At 45.3% G+C, this 25,149-nt stretch overlaps 1 protein-coding gene across 1 annotated transcript in view; it reads left to right on the forward strand.

Annotated features, from left to right (window-relative positions):
- Positions 1-25,149, forward strand: part of PGAP1 (post-GPI attachment to proteins 1) — a 283,616-nt gene that overhangs the window by 252,734 nt on the left and 5,733 nt on the right. Inside the window, exons 24-26 of the mRNA XM_029606060.1 lie at positions 7,713-7,763; positions 9,411-9,652; positions 20,671-20,775. Coding sequence (XP_029461920.1) covers positions 7,713-7,763; positions 9,411-9,652; positions 20,671-20,775 — 398 coding nt within the window. The remainder of the gene's footprint in view (positions 1-7,712; positions 7,764-9,410; positions 9,653-20,670; positions 20,776-25,149) is intronic.

Raw genomic sequence — 25,149 nt, forward strand, 5'->3', positions numbered from 1 at the left:
TCTTCTTAGTATTTCAATATTACTTTACATTCAAATCGCATTTCTCTTTTTCTTTACTGTTCACCCTCACTCCTGTACTTGCTGTTTCAGGAGTCGTCATTTATCACTGTTGTGCTTGTAATTCAACCACTCCGCTGTAAATACTCGCTGTAATTCAACCACTCTGCTGTAAATACTCGCTGTGTTTGTTTTTGTACTTTAATAGCAGTGCTGTCTACCGCTGCTGCATACACGCTATTCAAACTCCCATCATCGATGTTTCGGCAGTTATGCCCGCCTTCTTCAGGGGATCTCTTTCAATTTCTTGGCCGCATCCGGCTCCTTCTCACAGCACACCGAGTTTGAATAGCGCGTATGCAGCAGCGGTAGATAGCACAAAAACAAACACAGCGAGTATTTACAGCAGACGGCACCGGAGTGGGTGAATTACAAGCACAACAGTGATAAATGATGACTCCTGAAAACAGCAAGTACAGGAGTGAGGGTGAACAGTAAAGAAAAAGAGAAATGCGATTTGAATGTGAAGTAATATTGAAATACTAAGAAGAAGTGTTAGATGTGATTTTAAATTTAGGGTAACACGAGTGGGAGGTGAAATAATTTTTAAAAGAAAAAATTATTTTTGGTAAATAAATGAAACGGATGGGAAAGAGTAAATGAGGTAACTGTGAGTGCTACATACAGAAACTGGTTGCAGCCCTGTGCGGGCAAGAGCCAGACGACTGTAAGGCACATGACATTTCTGATACAATTTCCCATAATAACAAAAAAAAATTTTTAAAATTAAGAATTTGATTTTGGGAATGTTTTGAAACCACCCATGGCTCAGAAGTTTCATTAGGGTAAATTGGTGCTTAGTGGCCAGGATGTTAGAGCAGGAATTACTGTTATCTTCTAAATGCTAAACCATGCCAAATCTGGTAAATAAAAGTCTAATTCTGAGGAGAACACGTTGTCTTTTTCCTGAATTTAGGATCGTGAAGTGGGAGGGGAACTGGAAGTTTCCATAGTAGGCAGGTCCCTGCACCCCTAAACTTACTTACAATGTTTGTTTGTTTGTTTGTTTATTTATTTATTTATTTATTTATTTAGAGTTTTTATATACCGACATTCTTGAAAAAAATATCAAATCATGTCGGTTTCCATTGAAATAGAACAATTGCGGTTATGGCGTTACATTAAAACAAGTCGTCAAATAACAAATATAGATAACAAGTATAAATAGAACAGCAAATATAAATAACAATATAAAAAAACAAATATAAATAACAAGTATAAATAGAACAGCAAACAGTGGTAATAGGTATCAAGTCGACAAATATCTAATATAAATAGAACCGCAAAATAGTGGTGATAGGCGTTACATGAAATAAGGCGTCAAAAGGGTATCACTATGAACCTGAGAATTAAATAGGGCGTAAGCGGGGGCCCTAAAGGATAGCGGGTAGCAGTGAGGAGAGAGGGATAAGAGGGGCGGGCTGAAGAAGAGGGAAGGAAAGGGTGGCATTAAGTCATGCTAAGGGGAACATGCTGAGAAGGTAGGGGACAATCATGAGTCCCCCTAATGTTCTGTTATGACCTTTGACCAGTGTCTGAGTGTTCTTGAGACTCTGGGAAAGCTTGTCTGAAGATCCATGTTTTGAGTTGTTTCTTGAATGTTTGGAGACATGGTTCTTGGCGAAGCTCCGGAGGCAGCGAATTCCAAAGGGTGGGCCCTGCTGTAGAAATTGCGCGTTTTCTTGAAGTGGTTTTGACCGGTGGTGCGTATAGTGAACCTTTATAGGCGTTTCTGATTGGTCTGTCAGATGTGTGTGGGCGGAGTAGAGAGCTTAGTTTGAGATGTGCGATGCCGTGAATGTCCTTGTGAATCATCGTCAAAACTTTGAAGGTGATCCTGGATTTTATGGGAAGCCAATGAAGGCCGTGCAGAATGGGTGTAATGTGAGCTCTTTTATTTGAGTTGGTGAGTATCCAAGCCGCAGCATTTTGGACCATCTGTAGGGGTTTTGTAGTTATTGCAGGGAGGCCTAGGAGAAGAGAATTGCAGTAGTCTAACTTTGTAAGGATGATAGACTGAACTACTAATCGGAAGTCGCTGAAATGCAGGAGAGGTTTCAGATTTTTGAGAACTTGAAGTTTAAAGAAACATTCTTTCGTAGTGTTGAGGACGAATGATTTTAAGTTGAATAGGTTGTCGAGCCGAACCCCTAGGTCTCTGACAGAAGAGGAGTGGTTGATGAATGTTTTTACGAATTGGGATGCGCTTTGTGAGTTTAGGAGATTGTGGTTTTCATCTGGGGAGATGAGGATTTCAGTCTTATTTGAGTTAAGGATAAGGTTCAGGCTGGTAAGCAGGCTATTGATGGATTGTAGACAGGAGTTCGTGTGCCCAGGTTTTTTGCAGGGATTCGGTGATAGGAAGGAGAATTTGAATGTCATCAGCGAATATGTAGTATTTTAGTTTAAGGTTGGAGAGTAGGTGGCAGAGAGGCAGCAGATAAATGTTAAAGAGCGTGGGGGAGAGGGATGATCCTTGCGGGACTCCTAGGTTTGATTTGATTGGGAGTGATTCTTTATTATTAATTCTGATTTTGTAGAATCTATTCTCAAGGAACAATTTAAACCACCCATGAGCCTCACCTTGAATGCCGATATCTGATAGGCGCTCCAGAAGTATGGAATGATTGACCGTATCGAAGGCGGCGGATAGGTCGAGAAGGTGGAGTTGTTTTCTTTCCAGGTTGAGAAGGATGGAGTCAGATAGTGATGATAGTAAAGCTTCAGTGTTTTGAGATTTTCTGAATCCGAACTGGAAGAGGGAGAGTATGTTGTTCTCCTCGAGGTAGTCGGACAGTTGTTTGTTTACAATTCTTTCCATCACTCTGGAGATCAAGGGAAGATTGGCAATTGGACGGAAGTTGGCAGGGTCCGACATCGGAAGGTTAGGTTTTTTTAGTAGTGGTTTTAGGATGGCTAGTTTTAGTTGTTCTGGAACCTCTCCTTGAGTTAAAGAGCAGTTGATGTCTGCTAACGGTTTAGAAATGGTGTTTGGAATGGAGAGGAGAAGATTGGATGGTATTGCGTCCAACGGGTGAGAAGAAGGTTTTAGCTTTTTGAGGATGCTTTCGATTTTCATTGTGGATGGGGTCTCGAAGGATGTAAGGTTAAAACTCCTAGAAGATGTTGAGGTGTAGGAGGGAAGGGTTGTCAGTTGAGGGGTAGAGATGGGCTTGAGGTTGGTTATCTTTTTATCAAAGTAGATAGCTAGTTCTGTGGCTTTGTTGGATGCTTGCTCGTCAGGGATGATGGGGGGCGAGGGTTTTGTAAGAGATGAAACAAAGGAGAATAAGGCTTTGGGGTCGAAAGAGAAGTTGTGGATTTTTTTTGCAAAGAAGTCTTTTTTGGCTTTGAGGATGGCAATCCTGTATGCATTAAGGTGGGCTTTATAGTTTGATAGTGTGTTGATGGATGGGGTCTTGCGCCATTTGAGCTCATTGCTACGAAGTTTTTGTTTGAGGCTTTTAAGTTCCGGGGTGTACTACAGATTCCTGTTAGCTTGGGGTGGTCTCAAGGATTTAGTAATGGTTGGGCAGGATTGATCTGCAACCTCGCTTGTTATCTTGATCCTCGCTTGTTATCTTGATCGTATGTTATCTTGATCCATGTTGTATATAATATGAGATACACTCTGTCTGCAATTATCTCAGTGATTTATATCAGGTGAATTTGTATTTCACAGCCTTGTTTGTATTCACCTTTTGAGTTCCAATTAACCTGTTACAACATAGCACACAGCAGCCAGCTCCTGGCCAGGACCAGTAATAAGCTCACATACAAATCTCAGCAAGCAGGAGTCGCAGCAGTGCAGACAGAAAGGTGAAGGGAAGCAATAGCAGATAATCCAGCATTTTGGGTATTGAACTGAAAATCATGTAGTGTACAGGCCTTTTGCCAATGCTCTGACTTTCCTGCCCAACATAATCATTAAAGGTCCAATGTCACACGTTTCAGCACGTCCTCAAGGGCGATGACTTAGGCCTTTCATGATGTTGGGCCAGGCAGGTCAGAGTGTCAGCAAGTCACACATGTGGCGGGCCAGAAGAAAGGTATCAATAGGACAGATATGGGCCAAGGGCAGTAGTTTGCCCAGTCCCATCCTAGAATGCAGGAATATCCTATGTTCATTCATGTATTTACTAGAAAACACATCTGTTTAAAAATCTTTGAAACCATTTTTAAAAATCAGCTCATTTAGTGGGTAATTTTCAGATATCGGGAACAACTTGTGTCACAAATACGCTCATAAGTTACACCAATTTTCAAAGAGGACATACGTGCATCTGTTCTCCTTCTTGAAAATTGTCCCAGAGAATCTAGCCACACAAGTTATTCTCGCTATCTGGTGCACACACAATTTTCCTGAAAATTGTGTGCACATATAGTTGAATTTTACAAAATATTCATGTAAGTGCAAACCTCACACCAACTCTGTCCCAAGGAATACCTCTGCTCAGTCTGGATAGATATGTGCAAACATGACATACACACACAAGTTTATCAGGCATTTTTGTAAAATGACACTTCTGTATGTAAATTAGTTTTGCACATGGAAGTCCTTTTGAAAATTAACCACTTAAGTGTTACCAATACAGTGTGTAAAAGGGGAGGGACTATTTGCAAGATTGGAGCTATGGACAGATTCCTAAGTGAAATAGAAATGTGTTATTACTTTTGCCTCATTATTCCTTGGTATTTGTGAGATTTCTGAATAAATATCAAACTTAATTTACAAAAAAACAAAAATTTCTAAATTTCATGTGAAATTGTAAAAATAGTTTCAAAGAGTTAGCTTTGCAATTGAGAGATACAAATGCTTTTTAATATGCTCCAAAAATCTGGAACAAGGTACCATTATACCTTTGCCTCAAACTGTGTCGCTTTACTTTCTGGAAAAAAGACTTGGCTGTTCAACCAGGCCTTTCCAGAGATTGTTCAGTAGAGAAGAAGAAAGAAACTTGCAATGCTACTTTGACTCTACATTTGACTCTATTATGATTGGAAGTTTAATTTAAATGTGATTATAAACCGCCTTGTGGCCTTCTTGGGAAAACAGTGGAATATCAAATGTTTAGAAATAAGTAATTAAAAAAAATATACACCAACAAACAAAAATTCTTAGTACAGAGAAGGTTTAACAGTAGTCAACGTTAGTAGCAGCACAATGATCTACCAGTGCAAATTTTACAATATTTTTCCAAATGAATCAGTTGTTCATAATGTTGAACCTAGATTTGACTCCTCCCCCTCTTTTTAAAAGCAAAGCACACTCTTTCTTGGTAGAAAAAATTACTATTTTTCTTCAAAATGTTTTTTGGGTCCAGTGTATTTCAAATTGGGAGGGGTTATGCTGTAGGGTGGCATATAGGGGAGTGACTGCCTTACTTTAATATTTGTTCCCCTTCTGAAGGTATCAGCTTTATTTCTCTTGATTTCATAGACTTCTCTTCAATTTTTAGTAGTTTTCTTAAAAATGGCTCTCAGTCTTTACACTATTGACAGAGAAATCTCAATTGCCTGGAGTTTGTAATGTCTGTATATTATTTTTATTTAGACAAAAAAAACAAAACAAATGCGTTTGCAGTTTCCTAATGACTCATGTCACAGAATCTCTTCCTAGACTTGATTTAACGTTACTACTGACTTAATTAGAATGAACACGCATACATTATGATACTTAATTCTTTGGATGATAGATATTTTTGGGAATCTTTACTTATAATAGCTATGGCAGAGCTTCCCAAACTTTAGCCAATGTGACCCCATTTTAGCACTTGAAAATGTATATGGCCCAAGGAGATGACCAAAACAAATTAGCAGGGGTGCAGTCCCCCTCCAACAATCACTGCACTCTCACCCTCCTCACACGCCAGCTGATCCCCTCTCTCAACCTCCATCCCCTCCAGAGGACTTCCTCTCTCAACCTCTGCCCCTCCAGCCAATGCCCTCTTATATCCTAGAGCTCCTTTCACCTTTCCAGACCATCCCCTCTCTCACCACCTCTAGCCCTTTCCCATCCTCCTAGCTAATCCTCTCTCATCTCCATGCCATCTTTATTAACCCACAGTTGATCTTCTGTCATCCTTTCCTCTCACCTGATCTTCCACCCCTCCCAGCTCACATCCCCTCAGCTGATCCCTTACCCCCCCCCCAGCTTCTCACTTACAATGCCCTAGCTGATCTTCTGTTGTTCCCCCCCCCCCCCTCACTCTCCACAACCAGTCCCTCTCTGGATGATTCTGCCATCAAACCCCTCCTACATCTGATCCCTTCCTTCAAATAGTCCCTCCTCCAAACATCCCTCTTGTCAGTCAGCAACATTTTCCTTTTGGCTCTGGGTCAAAGGTGGATGACAGCTGATGGGAAGAGAGGGAAGGCTGCTGACAGGAACCACATTTTTTTTTCTTGGGCAGGTTCAGTCGTGAGTGAGGAGACAGGGGAACTGGCAGTCTCCACTGGCCTGTGCACACTCAGTGCATTCTTCCCTTCATGGCTGACCCAAACCCAATTGTGATCTGCAAGAGGCAGCAGCATTAGTAATGAAAGTCAGCATAGAGTCGTGAGCCAGTGCAAGCTCACAGGCCCTGTGGCAGCCTCAGTCCCTTCTTGTTTGGGGCTTCCTGTAACCACAGAAACTTATGCAAGGGCAGGGACACACTGCAGGGCCTGCGAATGTGTGCTGATTCTCAAGCTCCACATTGACTTCCGCTACTAATGCTGCTGCTGGTGCCTGAAAGAAATGTGCTCTCAGCCTATAACCTTAGGGTTGTCTTTGATGCCTGTCTCTCCTTCTCTATGTACATCCAGAACACCACTAAAGCGTGTTGTTTCTTCCTCTATAATATTGCTAATATCCATCTTTTACTTTGTGTGCCACCTAAACACTCATCCAATTTCTTATAAGCTCCCACTTAGACTCCTGCAACTTGTTCTTTGCTGGTCTGTCGCTGAACTATCTTTCTCCACTACAATCTATTCAAAATTCAGCTACATGTCCTTCAATGCCACTGACCATATAATCCTTCTTCTCAAGTCTTTACTTTGGCTTCCATCCCTTTCTGCATACACTGCTAGCTCCTCTTGCCTCTAAATGCATTCACTCTGCAGTTTCCCATTACCTCTCTTCTGATCTTGTTCCCTACACCATTCCTCATGAACTCTGTTCATCAGGCAAGTCATTCCTATCTGTGTCATCGTCCTCCACCTCCAATTCCTAACTCTACACTTTCCACCTTGCGGTGCCGTATACCTGGAAATAGACTTTCAGTACGTCTTATTCCCTCTCCGTATTCAAATCCAGTTTAAAATCCAGCCTTTTGAGACTGCTTTTAAATCCTAACTACTTCTGTACAATAAATGCATTTCTCATAAAGACATTTGTTATGTTTTGTTTTATTTTATTTATTTATTTAGATTTATATTTCGCTTTTTCGCACTTTTTTCAGTGCTTCAAAGTGTATTTTTGTCTTGACTAGATTGTAAGCTTCATAGAACAGGGACTGTTTCTTGTGTGTATCAGCACAGCACTGTGTTTGTCTGGTACCACTTTAGAAATGATAAATAATAGTAGTAATTTTATTCATGATGATGCACTACAGTGAAATAAATAGTATACATTTGTTTTATGCACCACATATCAATTTCTTTTATCCTAGGTTATTAAACTATATTCTGCAGTGAGACAATCCACAAGTGCCTGTAATACGGTAAGCCTTTTTCAAACTCTCATACCTCGCTATCAAAACAAATTGTAAAATATCAAGCTGTATTCGCAAAATAATTATACTCAATGCCCTCTGGGAGACCAGAGGCCTGGTTGAACTAGAAGCAGCTTCAGCTCATCTTGTCTCCAATCACAACGATCCTCTCCTATCCCAGGCACTGGTTTGGGCTTGCTGATCAGAGAAGGGCAGTGCAGCATCTCAGGCAGCTTCCTCTTCTGCTGCTGCCCAAGGCCAGTGTTGCAATTCGAGCTATGCATTTCAAACAGGCCCATACAGAAAAACGCGCGGGAGAGCTGGCGAGCGCACAGGCCACTCTCCTGGGCGCACGATTCAGGAGGGTGGCCTATGCAAATTAGGGCCCGCGGTAAAAGGAGTGGCGGCTGTCAGCGGGTTTGACAGCCGACGCTCGATTTTGCCGGCGTCGGTTCTCAAACCCGCTGACAGCCACGGGTTCGGAAAACGGACGCCGGCATAATTGAGTGTCCATCTTCCGACCCGCGGGCCGATTTTTAATTTTTTTTTTTTTTTAAGTTTTACTTTTTTTTTTACTTTTGGGGCCTCCGACTTAATATCGCTATGATATTAAGTCGGAGGGTGTAGAGAAAAGCAGTTTTTTCTGCTTTTCTGTACACTTCCCCGGTGCTGGCAGAAATTAACACCAGCCTTTGGGCAGGCGTTAATTTCTGAAAGTAAAATGTGCGGCTTGGCTCACATTTTACTTTCTGTATCGCACAGGCCATCAACATGCATTTGCATGTTGCAGGCGCTATTAGTTTTGGGGAAGTTGGACACACGTTTTCGACGCGCTATTACCCCTTACGCGTGTCGAAAACACGTGTCCAAACCTGGGCTAACAGTGCACTCCACCAGAGCACACTGTACTGTATCGGCCTGAAAATGTGACACTCCAGACCCTGGTAACAGAAGAAGAAGAAATAGCCCAAGGCATCCTGTGTTCTGGTCATCAAGCTCAGATCAGCAGGTGGGATCCTTGTGGGTTGGAGAGTAAAGATTGACTAGGGGAGGAGTATAAAGAGTGTGTGTGAATGATGGGATCGGCGGGGATGTGGGTGAGGGTTTGTGTGAATGAGAGAGAAAGGGTTTAGTGTTGAGAGGAAGGGTGTGAGAGAGTGAATTTGCTCTCCCTCTCCTGATCCCAGACCCTGATCCAGGATCCTATTTCTTTTCCCCCTTTCCTTTACTCTCAATTTCCCTGCTCCTCCCCTCTTCTTCTATATCCTTTCTGTCTTTCCTCCCCTCCCCTCCCCCTGAGATACTTCTCCTCTGAGATTCCATCCCCTGTTCTCTCTCCCCTTCCTCCCTTCCCACCACTGATCACAAAGATCCCTTTTCCCTAAAGAAAATAACAAAATAAATTATCCAGACACCCAAAAAAAGTCACAAAACAACTTTATTTTTATAATGTAAAATACAAATGTACTTGAATATGCAAATATATGCATAAGTGCCTCAGTTATCTCATCTCTGGCAGTATTCCCAGTAGGACTAAAGTTCCTAACTTTAATGATGTTTTCAGATTTTAAACAGCCATGTCCCTTTTGTTGGCAGCGTATTTCATCAAAACTCTTGTTTCTGTTTGACACACAGACCTTTGTGTTTTGACAATAGGTTCCAAAAGCTGGAAAAACTTCGATTCATTCCAAAAAAGAAATTGCTGAAAACCGTGGTCCGGTTGACAGCTTTGCAGCGGGAGAGGGGCAGCCATCCTCAAGTAGCAGTAACTTGCCTCCAGGTTCAGCGCTGGACAATGCTGTGGACAGTCTAAAAATGCATCTTACAATCATGAATCTATTTACATGGATTGTACTGCTGAGTTCACCATCTTTAATTTATTGGTTAAAAAATCTCAGGTAAACTTTTTTACTTGTGGAATATCCGAAGAAAGAATTGTCAATGATGCACTTCATTTCCTGAAGAGTGGAGACCCATGGGAATGAGTGGGACAGCAAGCTGCTTCCATTCACACACATTTGCAACTAACATCTTCTTGTTAGGCAATTGGTAATCTTACTGTCAAGTGTGTTGCCCTTTGGTTTCATTTATTCACAGAGAGATTTTTAGCATGGTTCCTTAATCTAAGTTAATTATGCAGGCTGGAAAATGATTATGCCAACCTGCGTGAACATTTTTTTTTCTCCAAGGACAAGAAGGATGTTAGTCCTCACACGTAGGTGACATCATCAGATGGAGCCCGGCATGGAAAACTTTTGTCAAAGTTTCTAGAACTTAGACACGCTAAACATGCCCAGCATGCCGCTAACCACGCGTCCACACGGAGTCCCTCTTCAATCTCTCTTTTTCCGTGAAGCTGAAGCCTCATAGCTGTGGAGCTAGTGCTTTTTTTTGTGAGAGAGTCTCTCTTTTCTTCCTTCCCAGGTCCTATCGGATCCCTCTGTGTGTTTTTCGGTGTCTTTTCTCTCAGTATCGGTAAGTTTTTTGGTACTTTGCGGTTGGTTACCAATGGTGTCGCCTCCCGGAGGCCACCAGTCATCGACCGTGAGCTGAGTTCTTTTCACCATGGCATCATCTGGCTTTCGCCGCTGCCCCCAGTGCCCCCGGACCATATCCATCATAGACCCCCACGAGGTCTGTGTCCTCTGCCTGGGGACAGCATATGATGTCTTTGTGCGATCTTTGTGCCCAGATGACCCCCAAGGGTATTCGGGCACCCCTGGACAAAATGGAGAAGCTGTTCGGCGCTATAAAAGCAGAACCCTCATCGGCATCTGGGACTTCTGCACCACAAGGAAAAGGAGTCTCGGCCCTGACCCCGTCAGTATCCTCTCCACTATCGCTCCTTGACCCTGAGGTAGGGGCAGGGGACCGAGCGAGGTCAATATCCTCGCAGTCTAGATCGGGTTCTTCTCCATCTCCATCGGTCCCATGGAAGGACAGAGGTGAGCACCAGGAAAAATCAAGGTAACACCAACACCGGTCTCCTTTGTCGAAGGTGTCTGAGCATGGGAAGGCACCGACCGGTTCCGTACCTCCCCCGAAGTGGTCCCGTGCAGAGGAGGTTACACAGTCCCTACCAGTGTAAGGTGTGGTTCCCCCCCATGATTCTGGGGGTGAACTGATTCCGCTGCCGCCACCACCCCAAGCCATCCTGTCTTTGTAAGCCTGTGAGGAGGAGTTAGAGACGCGCGTGTGGTTGGTGATCGGCCGGGGCCTGTGGGGCATCAAGCCTCAGGTTTCACTAGGATTGCCATCGCCGCAAGAGCTAACTTCTTTGGTGCTTGCGCCTCTGTTGGAGAGGCTGGACCTGCTGCTTAGTGTCTTACCGACGCAGCCAGCGCAGGTGCTCCAACCACCTTCCCTGTCGAAGGGAGCATCGCTGCTGCCTCCACCAGTTCCTATTCCTGTGAATGACTCCTCAGACAAGGAGGGTCCATTGGGGTTGACGATGCCCAGACTGTGCATGATGCCCTGGCAGCCTCTAGCACTCCAGGGGACATTGGGACCAGTTCCCTCAATGCCCCTGGCATTCCCGATGCCTGTGGATCCATCGGTGTCGCTGCGACCCAGGATTCCACTGGTACCTTTGGTGCCATCTTCGGTTCCTCCCCACTGAGGCCTTCTGGGTCGAAGCTTAGGGCTCCAGTAGGGGCTCCACCTCCTGCATCTCCAGACGTTCAAAGTGAAGGAAAAGCCCCATACGATCCTTGGGAAGGGAAGGCATCCTTTTCCTCCACAGAGGAATCTGAGGATTTGCCTTCCAAACCCTCCCCGCTGAAGGAGAGACAGAAGTCCCCTCCAGAGGATATATGTTTTGCTGGATTTGTCAAGGCTATGACAGAGTCGGTGGCTTTCCAGCTCTTAACAGAAAAGGATTCTCCTCATAAGATGCTAGAAATCCTGCAATTTATTGATGCTCCTAAGTGGGTGGTTGCGGTACCAGTACATGACATTTTTAAGGAGCTAGCAGTAAGGCTCTGGGAGCATCCCATCTCCATCCCTCCAGTGAACGGCAAGATGGATGCAGTCTATCTGGTCCAGCCCACCACAGGTTTTGAACGCAGACAGCTTCCACTCCAGTCAGTGGCGATGGAATCGGACCTAAAGAAGGTGAAGAAGCTCCGGACTCATGCTTCAGCCCCACTGGGCCATGAGCATAGAGCTCTGGACGTCCTTGGACATCGGGTATTTCAGGGCTCAGTGCTAGCAGCCAGGATTGCCTGCTATTGACTTTTTTTTTTTTTAATTTTTTTATTTATCATTTCCAATACACAACTTCGTAATGTTTTAAGTGGAATCACAATAAATAAATCATGTTCCTAAAAATATTATTGCTGACATAACATTTTTATAAACAAATATATCTTATATTTCAAATCAATGAAGTAAATATCAGCAATAGAAACTTAAACATATTCCACTTGAATATTCAAAGTAATATAGTGTAACTCCATCAAAAAGGCTAAGGCATTTAAGTTAACACTGGGAGTCAAATCTAAACAAAATATATTCATAATAGAAAGCAAATACATAGAATTTCCTGCACTTTTCTCTTAATATTAGTTATAATGGGGATGAAGTGACTAATTTCCTTTACTCGATGAAACTTCTCAAATGGTCAGAGATGAAGAAAACAAATATCTCCTGATCCTTTTTTATCAGACATTTGCAAGGAAACCTTAGTGTAAATGAATACCCTAAGGGGCGGATTTTCAGAGCCCTGCTCGCCTAAATCCGCCCAAATCCGGGTGGATTTAGGCGAGCAGGGCCCTGCGCGCCGGTAAGCCTATTTTACATAGGCCTACCGGCGCGCGCAGAGCCCCGGGACTCGAGTAAGTCCCGGGGTTTTCGGAGGGGGCGTGTCGGGGGGGCGTGTCGGGGGCGGGCCCGAACCGCGCGGCATTTTCGGGGCGTGTCGGGAGCGTTCCGGGGACGGGCCTGGGGGCGTGGCTACGGCCTGGGGCGGCCCGGGGGCATAGCCGCGCCCTCCGGACCCGCCCCCAGATCGCGTCCCGGCGCGCTAGCGGCCCGCTGGCGCGCGGGGATTTACTTCTCCCTCCGGGAGGCGTAAATCCCCCAACAAAGGTAAGGGGTGGGTTTAGACAGGGCCGGGCGGGTGGGTTAGGGAGGGGAAGGTGAGGGGAGGGCAAAAGAAAGTTCCCTCCGAGGCCGCTCCGATTTTGGAGCGGCCTCGGAGGGAACGGGGGTAGGCTGCGCGGCTCGGTGCGCGCCGGCTATACGAAATCGATAGCCTTGCGCGCGCCGATCCCAGATTTCAGCGGATACGCATGGCTACGCACGTATCTACTGAAATCCAGCGTACTTTTGTTGGCGCCTGGAGCGCCAACAAAAGTACGCCTATTCGCGGTTTTTGAAAATCTACCCCTAAGGATACAACCTCTTGACGGAGTACTAGAAACTCTTTCCTCCGCATTTGGGTCGTCAAAGCTAAATCAGGGAAAATCTTAACATTTTTTCCATAAAGTATGACTGGGTACTTGGAAAAATATTTCTTCATAACCTTATTCAGGTCAAGGTAATTTATAAAGGTAACTATTAAAGTTCCCCGGTCTATCACTTGATTAGAATTCTCTAGAAATTCTGAAAGATTCCCCTGAAATGGTTGGTCAGGAGTATTTAAATTAGAAATTCTTTTTGGCAGGAAATAACATATATTTATAATAGGCAAATCATTTTCCAAAAACCCCAACAATTCCTTAAGAAATTTAAAGAAAGTTTCTTTTGGTACTTCCCCCACAATTCTTGGGAAATTTAAGAGACGAAGATTTAGCCGTTTCGAGTTGTTCTCAAACTTTTCTATTTGCCTTGCTAACAAGGCTCTCTCTTTCACCACAGCAGTATGGAATTCAATATTCTTTTTCTCAGTCTCTTCCAAGATTTTTATCCTTTCCTCCGATTTCTTAACGGACTTTGTGAGTATTTGTATTTCCTTATAACTTTTCCCAGTATTCATGTCCATTTTCCTCTCCAATCTCTTAATGTTATTCGACATTTCAGCCATTAATTCCCACATTAAATCTAATGTGACCACGGCAGGTCTGGTAGCAATCTCCAGGGACTCACCACCATCAGACGGGTCTAGTCCCCCGGTTGCTCCCTCGCACAAGTCCAGCTCCACGTCCCCCTCCTCTGGATCCTGACTCGGGGCCTCCGTGGGTCGATCCTCCTCCACGTCTGCTCGGGTTGTAGACATTAACCCGGTAGGAGTTCCCTCCTCTGTGGCGCTTCTCCGGCATTGCTCTCCTGACCTCTGCACCGGAGGTGGTCTTTGATCTGGACTGAGTGATGCCTCCTCAATTTGGTCGACGCGCTCTCCCAGAACGCCTGACAAGCTTGGATCCTTGGCTCCCGCTTGTAGTGCAGGGGTAAGCATGAAACGCGTAATCTCTTGTTGTATTGGCGATTGAAGGGGTAGTGAGGGGAAAATCCTCACCTTCCCCTTTCGCTTTGGAGGCATAATTTCACCAAATTCAAAATTTTTTACAACACAAGAGAAGTCAGCGTCCCTGCTTCCATCTATGCCGCCATCTTGCCCCGCCTCTATGCCGCCATCTGCTATTGACTTTATATGGGCCAATACTCCAGGAACCTCTGGAAACAAGTACAAGAAATGGAGGAACACCTCCCGCAACAATTTCAGGATGAGTTTCAGAGAATAGTTCAACAAGGCCTGGACTATGATAAACATGAGGTCTGCTCCGCATATGACGTGTTTGAGACAGCTATGAGGGTGGCAGCGGGCGTTGGGGCTTGTCGCATGGCTTGGCTATATGCTTCTGACCTCCACCCTGAAGTGCAGGAATGCCTGGCAGATCTTCCTGTACAGAAGAGAACCTTTTCGGGGACAAAATTAAAGAGGAGGTAGCTCAACTGAAGGACTGTCACGAAACCCTTCAACAGTTGTCCGCCAGCAGTTCGGACACCCAGCCCTCAGGCAAGAAGCCTACCAGGCAATATTCCAAATGGCCTTTTTTACCGGCCACGCAAATATTATCTGCTTGCATCCATTGCGAGACCCCAGCGGGTGCTAGCTAGGCCGAGGGCACGGCAACCCTGTGCACTCCATCCGACCCCCTGCCCAACCTCAGAACCCCGTCATAGGATTTTGACTGACAGCCAGGGGTTTTGAGCCAGCAAACTCTACCCTAAGACACCGACACCCCCCCCCCCCCCCCCCCAGTGGCAGGGTCGTCTGCAACTTGTCATAGAGTGATGGATTTCAGTTACCTCTGACCACTGGGTCCTACCCATCATGAGGCAGGGGTACAAATTGCATTTCCAGCAAACTCCTCATTCTCCTCCGTGTCCTCAGTGGAGAAGCATAGATATTATGAGTAGAGCTCTCCACCCTCTTAAGGGCTCGAGCGATCGAACCAGTCGTGCCTGGCCAACAGGGAGATGGGTTCTACTCCATGTATTTCCTGATTCCCAAGAAAACTGGTGGCCTTCGCCCCAAACTGGATCTGAGGGTATTAAACCATTTTTTTGTCAGGGAAAAATTCAAGATGGTCTCCTTGTGAACTCTGATCCTTCTTCTCAGGGCTGGGGACTGGCTCTACTCCCTCAGTCTCAAAGACACATACTCCCTTATCCCCATCTCTCCCGCCTTTTGGAGGTATCTGCAATTCCTGATAGAGAGGAAGAGCACTACCAGTATCATGTGCTGCCTTTCAGCCTAGCATCGGCGCCCCGTGTCTTCACAAAATGCCTGGCGGTAGTGGAAGCCTGTCTCCAGAGGCAGGGAATATGTGTCTTCCCTTACCTCGACGATTGGCTCATCAAGAGCAATTCCAGGCAGAGGGTGCTGCGTTACCTACAGTCCACCATACGTGCCCTGGAGGGACTAGGATTTCTAATCAACTACCCGAAATCCTATCTCCAGCCATCCCTGCAATTAGACTTCATCGAGGCCAGGCTGGACACTATCCAGAAGAAGGCCATCTTGCCCCGAGACCGAGCGCTGACCCTTGCTTCCCTGGCATGGGTAATCTCCTGTTGCCCTCATGTCATGGTACACCAGTTTCTGTGCCTTTTGGGGCACATGGCAGTGACAGTTCACGTCACTCCATTCGCTCAGCTGCACATGCGCAGTGGACGCTGTGTTCCAGTGGTGCCAAACCGCTCAGGATCTTCAGGCTCATGTCCTGATCACCATTCCCCTTTAGCGATCCCTTGTGTGGTGGGAATCCCTACCCAATCTGGAGAGGGGGATGCCCTTCTGGGTCCCTCAGCCCCAGATCATCCTCACCATGGACGCGTCTCTCACAAGTTGCGGAGCCCATGTTGCAGGTCTCATGCTCAGAGCCTTTGGTCCATGCAGGAAAGGTATTTCCAAATAAACTTCCTGGAATTACGGGTGATCCGTTTCGCACTGAGGATGTTCAGGGAGCACGTGCTCAACAATGTGGTCCTGGTTCAGACCCGACAATCAGGTGGCGATGTGGTACTTGAACAAGCAAGGAGGGATGGCATCGTTTCTCCTCTGCAAAGAGGCAGTCCAGATTTGTTCCTGGGTTCTCAAGAACAGTATCTTCCTTCGAGCCATATATCTCCCAGGGGCGGACAACTCCCTGCAGACTCATTAAGTCGGGCCTTCCGACTCCACGAATGGTCCCCGAACCAAGAGGTGGTGAACCACATCTTTCGCCTATGGAGGACCCCGGACATAGATCTGTTCGCTTCCCCAGAGAACAAGAAGATGGATCGCTTCTGCTGCCTGGGAAGACTGGGCAGAGAAGCAATGTCAGATGTCTTTTCACGTCACTGGGGCACCAGTCTACTGTACACTTATCCTCCCCTTCTGCTGATCTCAAAGTCACTTCAAAAGCTCCAGCAGGACCAAGGCAACTTGATCCTGGATGCGCCCTTTTGGCCACACCAAATCTGGTTCCCTCTTTTACGGGAACTGGCCCCCCAGCCGCCGATCCAGCTCAGGACTGCTCCAGACCTGATCACTTAGAACCACAGCAAGCTACACCACACCAACCTCCGAGCCTTGTCCCTCACGGCTTGGATGTTTACCGGGTGACCGTGCAAGTTCTGGGCCTTTTGGAGGGCATATCTTGGATCCTCTTGGAGTCCAGGAAGCCTTCCTCAAGGAGATCTTACAACCTCAAGTGGAAGAACATCTCAGTTTGGTGTGACGGGCATGGTCTGGACCCCTTCTCGTGTTCCCCACCAAGGCTTTTAGACTACCTGTTGCACCTTTCCTAGGCTGGCTTGAAAACCACTTTGGTAAGAGTTCACCTTAGTGCTGTCAGTGCTTATTATGCCATCAGGCTTCGCGCGCCGTGCGTCACGTGCCGAAGGGGCGTGACAAAGGGGTACTCCCCTATGTGCACCCCTTAGTGCAATCCGAAGTGCCAGATCTATTTGGAAACTTAAAATCTGTGCAAAAATGTCTCTCTATGTTTCTTTAACATGTCTGTAACTTTCCCATGTTTGTAAACCGTTGTGTTGGCTTTATTTGGAAGCCGAATGACAGTATATATAAACCCTGCTAAATAAATAAAAATAAATATCATCAAGGGATAGATGGCGCTTCCATTTCTGTCCATCCACTTGTAGGACGATTCATGCGAGCCTTGTTGCAACTTATGCCTCCGATGTGGCCCCCAACAGTCTCTTGGGACCTCAAAGTGGTCCTAACCTATCTCATGAAGGCTCCATTTGAGCCCCTGAGGTCTTGCGACCTGAAGTACCTATCCTGGATGGTCATCTTCTTGGTGGTGGTCACTTCAGTGCACAAAGTCAGACTTTGATGTTGTACCCCCTTATACAAAATTTTGTCATAAGGTTCTGCATATGCACCCGAAGTTCCTTCCAAAGGTGGTCACGGAGTTCCATCTCAATAAATCCATTGTCTTACCCACCTTTTTTCCAAAACCACATGCTCACCAGGGTGAGCATGCCCTGCATACTCTTAAAAGGGCCTTGGCCTTTTACCTGGAATAAACAGCATCTCACCGCCTGTCCACTCAGCTTTTTGTCTCTGACAAAAACAGGTTGGAAGTCGCAGTGTCTAACCAGACCCTGTCCCATTGGCTAGTAGACTGTATTTCCTTCTGCTATGCTCAAGCGGCCTTGTGACTTGAAGGTCATATTAAGGTTCATTCAGTCCGAGCTATGTTGGTTTCAGTGGCTCACTTATGTGCAGTGCCCATTCACAAGATATGTAGGGCAGTAACCTGAATTTCCTTCCACACCTTCACCTCTCATTATTGTCTGGCAAAGATGGATGACATGACATTCATTTTGGCCAGTCGGTCCTCCGTAACCTTTTTCAACCATGAAAATCCAACTCTTTCTGCCTTGAGCCCTTTCTTTGGGTGCAGGCTTGCTCCCCATGTTCTGACAGCTCTAGTTGTTGTGCACGTTTGCACCCATTAAATACTGCCTCTGTCGGGAGTGGCCTATAGCTACATATTCACCCATGTTTGAAGACTACCATCCTATTTGTCCTTGGAGAAAACAGAGTTGCTTACCTGTAACAAGTGTTCTCCAAGGACAGCAGGATGTTAGTCCTCATGAAACCTGCCCGCCACTCCATGGAGTTGGGTTTGTTTTATTTTTTATGAATTCTGTGTTATAAGACTGAAGATGGACCCCGCATGGACCTGTAGTTAGTAGCATGCTGGGCATTCTAAGTGTATCTGTCAAAGTTCTAGAAACTTTAACAAACATTTTCCGTGCCGTCTCCATCTGATAATGTCACCCAAGTGTGAGGACTAACATCCTGCTGTCCTTGGAGAGCACCTATCACAGGTAAGCAACTCTGCTTTTTTTTTTTTTTTGACAAACAATGCCTGGTCACTTTAGCTGAAGACATGAGGGTTGCATTTTCTGCCGTTATCTCAACAGCATTGTATTGCAGCTTCAAGGCCTTCAAATACGAGGGATCTGCATTCTGCCCTTTCACCCTGCAGTTGACAGGCCTGTAAATAAGGTGTGGGCTAACAGTGTGACATTTTAAGGTCATGTACAGGGCAGAAAAAAGTATCCCTGCAAGACATATTGAATGGTGGTGATCTGGAACCCCGTGAGTGGTCCCTGGACTATAAAACGGCAAAGGAAATGGTTCTCAAATGGACTAAGCCAAATGGGACTCTCTAGTGACATTGCTGAGCAGGAAAACAAATGTTTTCTGCTCCTGAAGAAAATCTGAAAAGTGTCTGACTACAGACATGTTTCCTTCACCCTGTCTGACTGCCTATCCACTGATTCTCCTAGTGGCCAAGAACAAAGTATGCCCTACTGACCACGCTTAGTTTTGGTTCCTTTGGTGGAGATTGCTGTTGCAGATCAGCCTTGCCATTTTGCCAGTTCTGAACTCTCAGAACAAGAGCATTCTGTTTCCTTTCCTACCTGCTGTCCCTGTTCTATGTAGGTTGATTCCTGAGCAGATAGAAACTGGCAGGTACCATATGTCCAAGGCAGTTTCTCAAGTCCATCAAGAGCTCGTGTATTTTCATGCAGAGGATATTCCATTTCTTGGGACAGTGATTATCTTAACTTTTTTTTTCCTTGCCATGCATGAAAATTGCTTTCATATCTTCTCTACATTTCAAAGTCTGGCTTAGATTCTGATTCCATCAGAGTCCTCTTAGTCTCAGTTAGCATTTAACTATAGAAGGGAAAATGATTTTGGTTCAACCTTTAAGTTCATGTGGGTTTTCAATCATAGCACAGTAATAGATTTACTTTATATAGCATTCTACATTGAGGAGGTAATCCTTTGTACACACATTCTAGGTTTCTGTGTAAGGTGGTGGCGGAATTACACCTTAACCAGTGAATTCAATATTTCAACCAGTTAACAAAAATGGAAAATCTTAAGTGGAGGGGGGGAGTTGTTCCCTTGTTCCTCTTCTTTTTCCACAGTCAGTTTTCTACTGTCTTCCTCACAATTTGCGCTCGACAGATCATTGACTATTGCTGATCCCTACACATAAGTCTATTCGCTTAGCTGAGTCACAGTCTCGCATTTCCAGCATCGCAGGTTACACCCTTTGGAATAGTTTCCCAGAACCACTAAAAATGGAATATGACCTATTACGTTTTGAAAGATGTTTAAAAAAATTATCTTTTCTCCAAAGCTTTCCCTACCTAGTTATCTCAAGGGATTAGAACAAGAGATTATAGTATATCTTACTATAGTTGATAACTAGCAATTTTTTGTTGTTGTGTTTAAGATTTTAATCTGTTTAATTTAATTTTTATTTGTTTATTCTAGGCATTGTATTTTTTTTGTAGTCTAGTACAAAAACTGAATGTAACAATGTGTTTTTATTATGTATGTAATTCTAGTTACCAGCTAAAATATGTGGATTAGCGGGCTACAAATTTGTTAAATAAATTAATGTACAAGGCCAACATGTAGTACAGATCATACATCCACCAAGTTCTATGATCTAGATCCTGTATGTTCCCTGGATTCTAGGTTTGACTTGAAGGTATTTTAGGGATTGTTTCTGAGATAATGCCAAATTCCAAACCCAATGATCCATTTAGAACATTTAAGCATGTTTTTTTAATGAATACTTTTCATCAAACATATCAAAACGCATAACATAGCAATGTCTACAATGGCACATGCACTGCAACCAAAAGGGCAGAATATGTGGACTCCCCAGACCTTCAATCCATGCTGCATTGTAGCTTGTCCAGGTTCAGTACATCAAACTTAGGACAGTGTCTACCTTCCCAGGGAAGCCCAAATGTATCTAGTTTCAACTTGCTACAAGAGCAAGTACCTTGAAAATGTCATCTAAAAGTTCTCCTTTAAATGGATAGTGAGCTGAGGTATATTTTAAGCAATCTTCTGTACTAGTAATAAATAAAATGTTTGATACATTTTACCACAATTACTTATTTCTTTTTAATCTTTCTATAGGTATAGTGTACAACTTGACCCTGATCCATGTGGACCTATGGCTATAATACTGGTCATTGCTTTAGAAATTCTCATGAGTTCAAGTACTTCTTCAGTAAAATCAAGGTACAGTTTCTTAATTGCTTTGGAAATTAAAGTGGATCACATTTCAAGAAAATGGAAAAGAGGCAAAAGAAACCAGAACAAAACTGGGGGCATCTAGTGCAACAGGGTTCAAACATAAGAACAGCTATAATATTCCTGGCCTTGCTTTGACCCCATGTGATTTCTTGGTGAGACTGTGAATTGTAATGTGTCTGGTAACCTACAGTTGGGGCTGGCTGTAGGACAAATCACACCCTGGGGTGAAAATCGTCGTTGGCATGTCCCTCTCCCTCACTCTTCACCCAACTAATTTCCACCCCCTTGATCCTCGACATGGATTAGTGGAGACAGGGTGCATGCAAGCTTTCTCTATAAGAGAGCAGCGGGGTAGGGTCCCTCCTCCCCCCACCACCTTACCCTAGCATCTTCTCCCCTGCCTTTTATCCTCTCCTGTCTCTTCCCTTTACCCCTAGCATCTGCCCTGCCTCCTTCTGCCAGCGTCCTCTCCAGTGCTTTATGCCCTCCCTATCCCCAGCATCCTGTCCCCTGCCTCTTCAACCCCCCCCCCATCCTTAGCATCCCCTCCCTTGTCCTGAACCCCCCCCCAATTCCAGTGTCCCTCTCTCTATTTCTTAGTCACCTCCCCCATACCTAGCATCTGCTTCCTGCCCTTCCTTGCCTCCTCTTCCCTGCTCTGCTGCTACCATTGCATCTGCCTGTGCTTCCTGCCTCTTCTCCAGGCAAAATACCTATCAGCTCTATCAGTCTAAAGTGGACACTGCTGCATTCAGGCTGTCCCTCCAGAGTCAGTAGCCATGAGCTCAGGAACCCACTGCAGAAGGTCCCTGTGAGGTCTAAGATTCCTTTACAAGAATTACAGATGTCTCTGGCTGAGTCAGGGGAAAGTGTTGACCGTTCAGTAATTTCAAGATTACTCCATAAGCATGGCCTATATGGGGAGGTGGCAAGAAGGAAACCATTTTTGAAGAAAAGCCGAGTGATGGGCTGCATAATATTTTCAAAGACGTGCCTGGGAGACACTGCATGAATGTAGGAGAAGGTTTTGCAGTCTGTTGAAACCAAAGAGGAGCTCAGTGCTAAGTAATATGTGTGGTATAAAACCAGGGGCGGCTCAAGGCAATCTGCTGCCTGAGGCGAGGGATGAGATGGTGCCCCGCCCCCCCCCCCCCCCCGGGCCCCCTTCTGGCCCCTCCTCTCCCTTTTCCACACACACCCATACATGCATACACACATATACACTCATTCACTTCTCTCTCTCTTCCATACACACATATACACTCATTCACTTCTCTCCCTCTTCCATACACACATGCACTCTCTTCTCACCTCGATTCTCATTAGCCATGGGAGCCTCCTCTTTCCCCAGGCCCACAGGACATGCACTCCACTTCCTCCTCCTCCTCCAGTAATGTCTGCCTGCTCTGCCCTTGTTTTATTTTTGGCACACAGCCCAACACTGTTGCTCCTCCTCCTGCATCTTCAGTTTCCCGTGGAGGAGGGTGATGCTCCTGCTCGTCTTTCCTGTCACACAGCACCAGGCTTCACGTTTTCTTCCGGGGGCACAGATGCTGAAGCTTCTTCTTCGAGCATGCGCTACTCCAGGCCCTTTCTCTTCTGGCCTTCTGCAGCAGGGCACCTGGAGTTTTCAGGTGTTGGCCCGGAAACCCGGCAATTCGTTCAGAATTCTGGAGTCTCCGGGTGAATCTGGAGAGTTCCCAGGTATGAGTGTGAGGCAGCCATGGCAGGGGCAGGCAGTGTGAACCAGACGCCATAGCGGTGTTCTGAGAGGGGCATTTTTTTGCCACCTCAAAATTCTGCCGCCTGAAGCGGCCACCTCACCCTGCCTCATTATAGAACCACCCCTGCATACAGTTTACCTCAAATGACAAATCTGCCATATCAAAACAACACTAACTCCCAGATCTCAACAGCAACAACCCTACTCAGGAAAGAGCAGCACTGCAAATATTACATCAGGCCTTAGAAGACCAACATACCTCCTATTGAAAACAGAACAAGATGTAATGCTATAGACCTACACAAACTATACACAGCAAAATACTTTACCTTGATCACACATACAGAACACAAACCCTTACCAAAGGCAAAATAAGAGACCAACAAACACCAAAAAAAGAAATATACATCAATCATAAAAGTAAAACCATACTAATAAAAAGAATAAATATTTAAAAACTGAGTAGAAAACCCAATAATTAGAAACTCAAAAAATGTTTATAAAATTTCCCATAATATATTCAAAACAGCAGACATATCCAATAATAAAGCTAATAAGGATTTAAAAAATCTCCCACTCTTCATCCCTGGGATGTTTCGATTTCCAGCCGCTCTGAGATTGTTGTTGATTGATCGGGGTAGGGGGGAGCTGTAAAAACTTTATCCTCTTACACACACATACACAGACTCTCACTCCCTCACACACATGCACCCAACACACAGGCTCTCCTCCACACCACCCTCTGGCTCTCACCCACCCATTCTCACTGGCTCTCACACACACCCACACAATAGCAGACACACATACACAGACATCCTCACACATAGGCTCTTACCCATCCACCCGCACACACTAAGACTCTCAACCCCCTCCCTACCATGCAAACAGCCTCTCTCTCCCCACCCCCCAACTCAGAGCCTTTCTCACACACACACACTGACACATACACAGGATCTCACCCACCCATACATGAAGTCATCCACACACACAGTCACACTTAAACACTCAGGCTCTGACCCAGCCACCCACCAATATACACATATACACTGGCTCCTACCCACCCACTTCCATACACAGAGCTTCTCAAACCCACCCCCAAAGAGCCTCTCACCCACCCAGGTAGTCACCCACCCACACCCAAGCAGATACACCCACACACAGGCTCTCACCAACACACACACCCACACAATCTCCCACACCCACACAGTCTCTCACCTACACACACAGACTCTCACCCCACTCCAACACACACACAAGCAGTTGCCCATCTCCCCAGGCAGGCAGCTACCCACCCACTCACACACACAAGCATACATATACATAACACCCACACAGGCAGTCGACTACACATACCCATAGGGCCCAGGCCTTTTTTTTAGCCACCAGTAGGATGGGGTCTGCTGTCAGCCACCTCGTCGTCGTCCTCTCTTAGGTCGCCAGTTGTGGGGTGGCGGCAGCAGGAGTTGTGTTTATCCCATCATCAGTAACTGCGAGACTGGCCCCGCGGCAGCAGGAAATTATGGGATAAATGCAACTCCTGCTGCCCGGAGTTAGGGACATGTGTTGCCACTGAGCTGATCGGAGAGGGGTTTGGTTTATCCCTGCCCGATCTGATGTTTGACTTTGGAGGCAGGGTGAGGTGGCGACTGCGGTAGAGGTGTTTTGGACGGGCACTTTTTGCCGCTCCAAAATTCTGCCACCTGAGGCCACCGCCTCACCCTGCCTCATGATAGAACTGCCCCTGCATAAAACAAACACAGCACATTGCCCTGATAACACCATCCCTACAGTAAAGCATGGTGGTGGCAGCATTATGTTGTAAGGATGTTTTGCACAGAAGAGTCACGGAAGCTTTGGAAGATCAAGGGAAATATGGATGATGCAAAGTACAGGCAAATCCTGAAGGAAAACCTGTTCCAGTTTGCCATAGGCCTGGAGAAAAGATTCACCTTTCATTGGGGCAATAATCCTAAAAACAAAGCAAAAGTGACCATAGAGTGGCTCAGCAAGAAGAAAGTGAATGTCAAGTGGCCTGGTCAGACCTAGACTTGAGTCTGAAGAAAACATGTGCAAGACTTTATAGTCCACAGATAATCCCCAGTCAACCTGAAAGAGCTTGATCACTTCTGCCAAGAAAAATGAGCAAAAACTCCACACATCCTAAACAACTCATGGCTATTGTTGCTGCAAAAGAGGCTTCTACCAATTACTGAGATGTGAAAACGTATGCAGTCAAGATTGTATGTGAGGTGATTTCCAAGAAGTGCAAGAGAACTATTTTAAAAATGTAGTTAGGATTGGTCAAAATAAAATTAGCTATTCATGGAGGGTGGGTATTATATATAATGTAAATTTAAGTATTTAGTGCATGATGGATACAGCTTTCCTTGAAGTCAAGTACCTTAATTCTACAATCTTGTATGTGTCTCAAGCAGGAGTATGCAACCTGGTCATCATAGACCCAGCCAATCCATTTTTCAGACTATCCATAATAAATATGCATGAGGTAGATTTGTATGCATTGTCTCCATTATATGCACATATATTTCATGCATATTCATTGTGAATATCCTGGAAACTAGGCAGGCAGCTGGTCCCCATCGATTGTGTTGAGAACCACCACTCTTAAGTATTAA

The sequence above is a fragment of the Rhinatrema bivittatum genome, chromosome 6 (genome assembly GCF_901001135.1).
Source record: "Rhinatrema bivittatum chromosome 6, aRhiBiv1.1, whole genome shotgun sequence".
In the NCBI taxonomy this organism is placed as follows: domain Eukaryota; kingdom Metazoa; phylum Chordata; class Amphibia; order Gymnophiona; family Rhinatrematidae; genus Rhinatrema; species Rhinatrema bivittatum.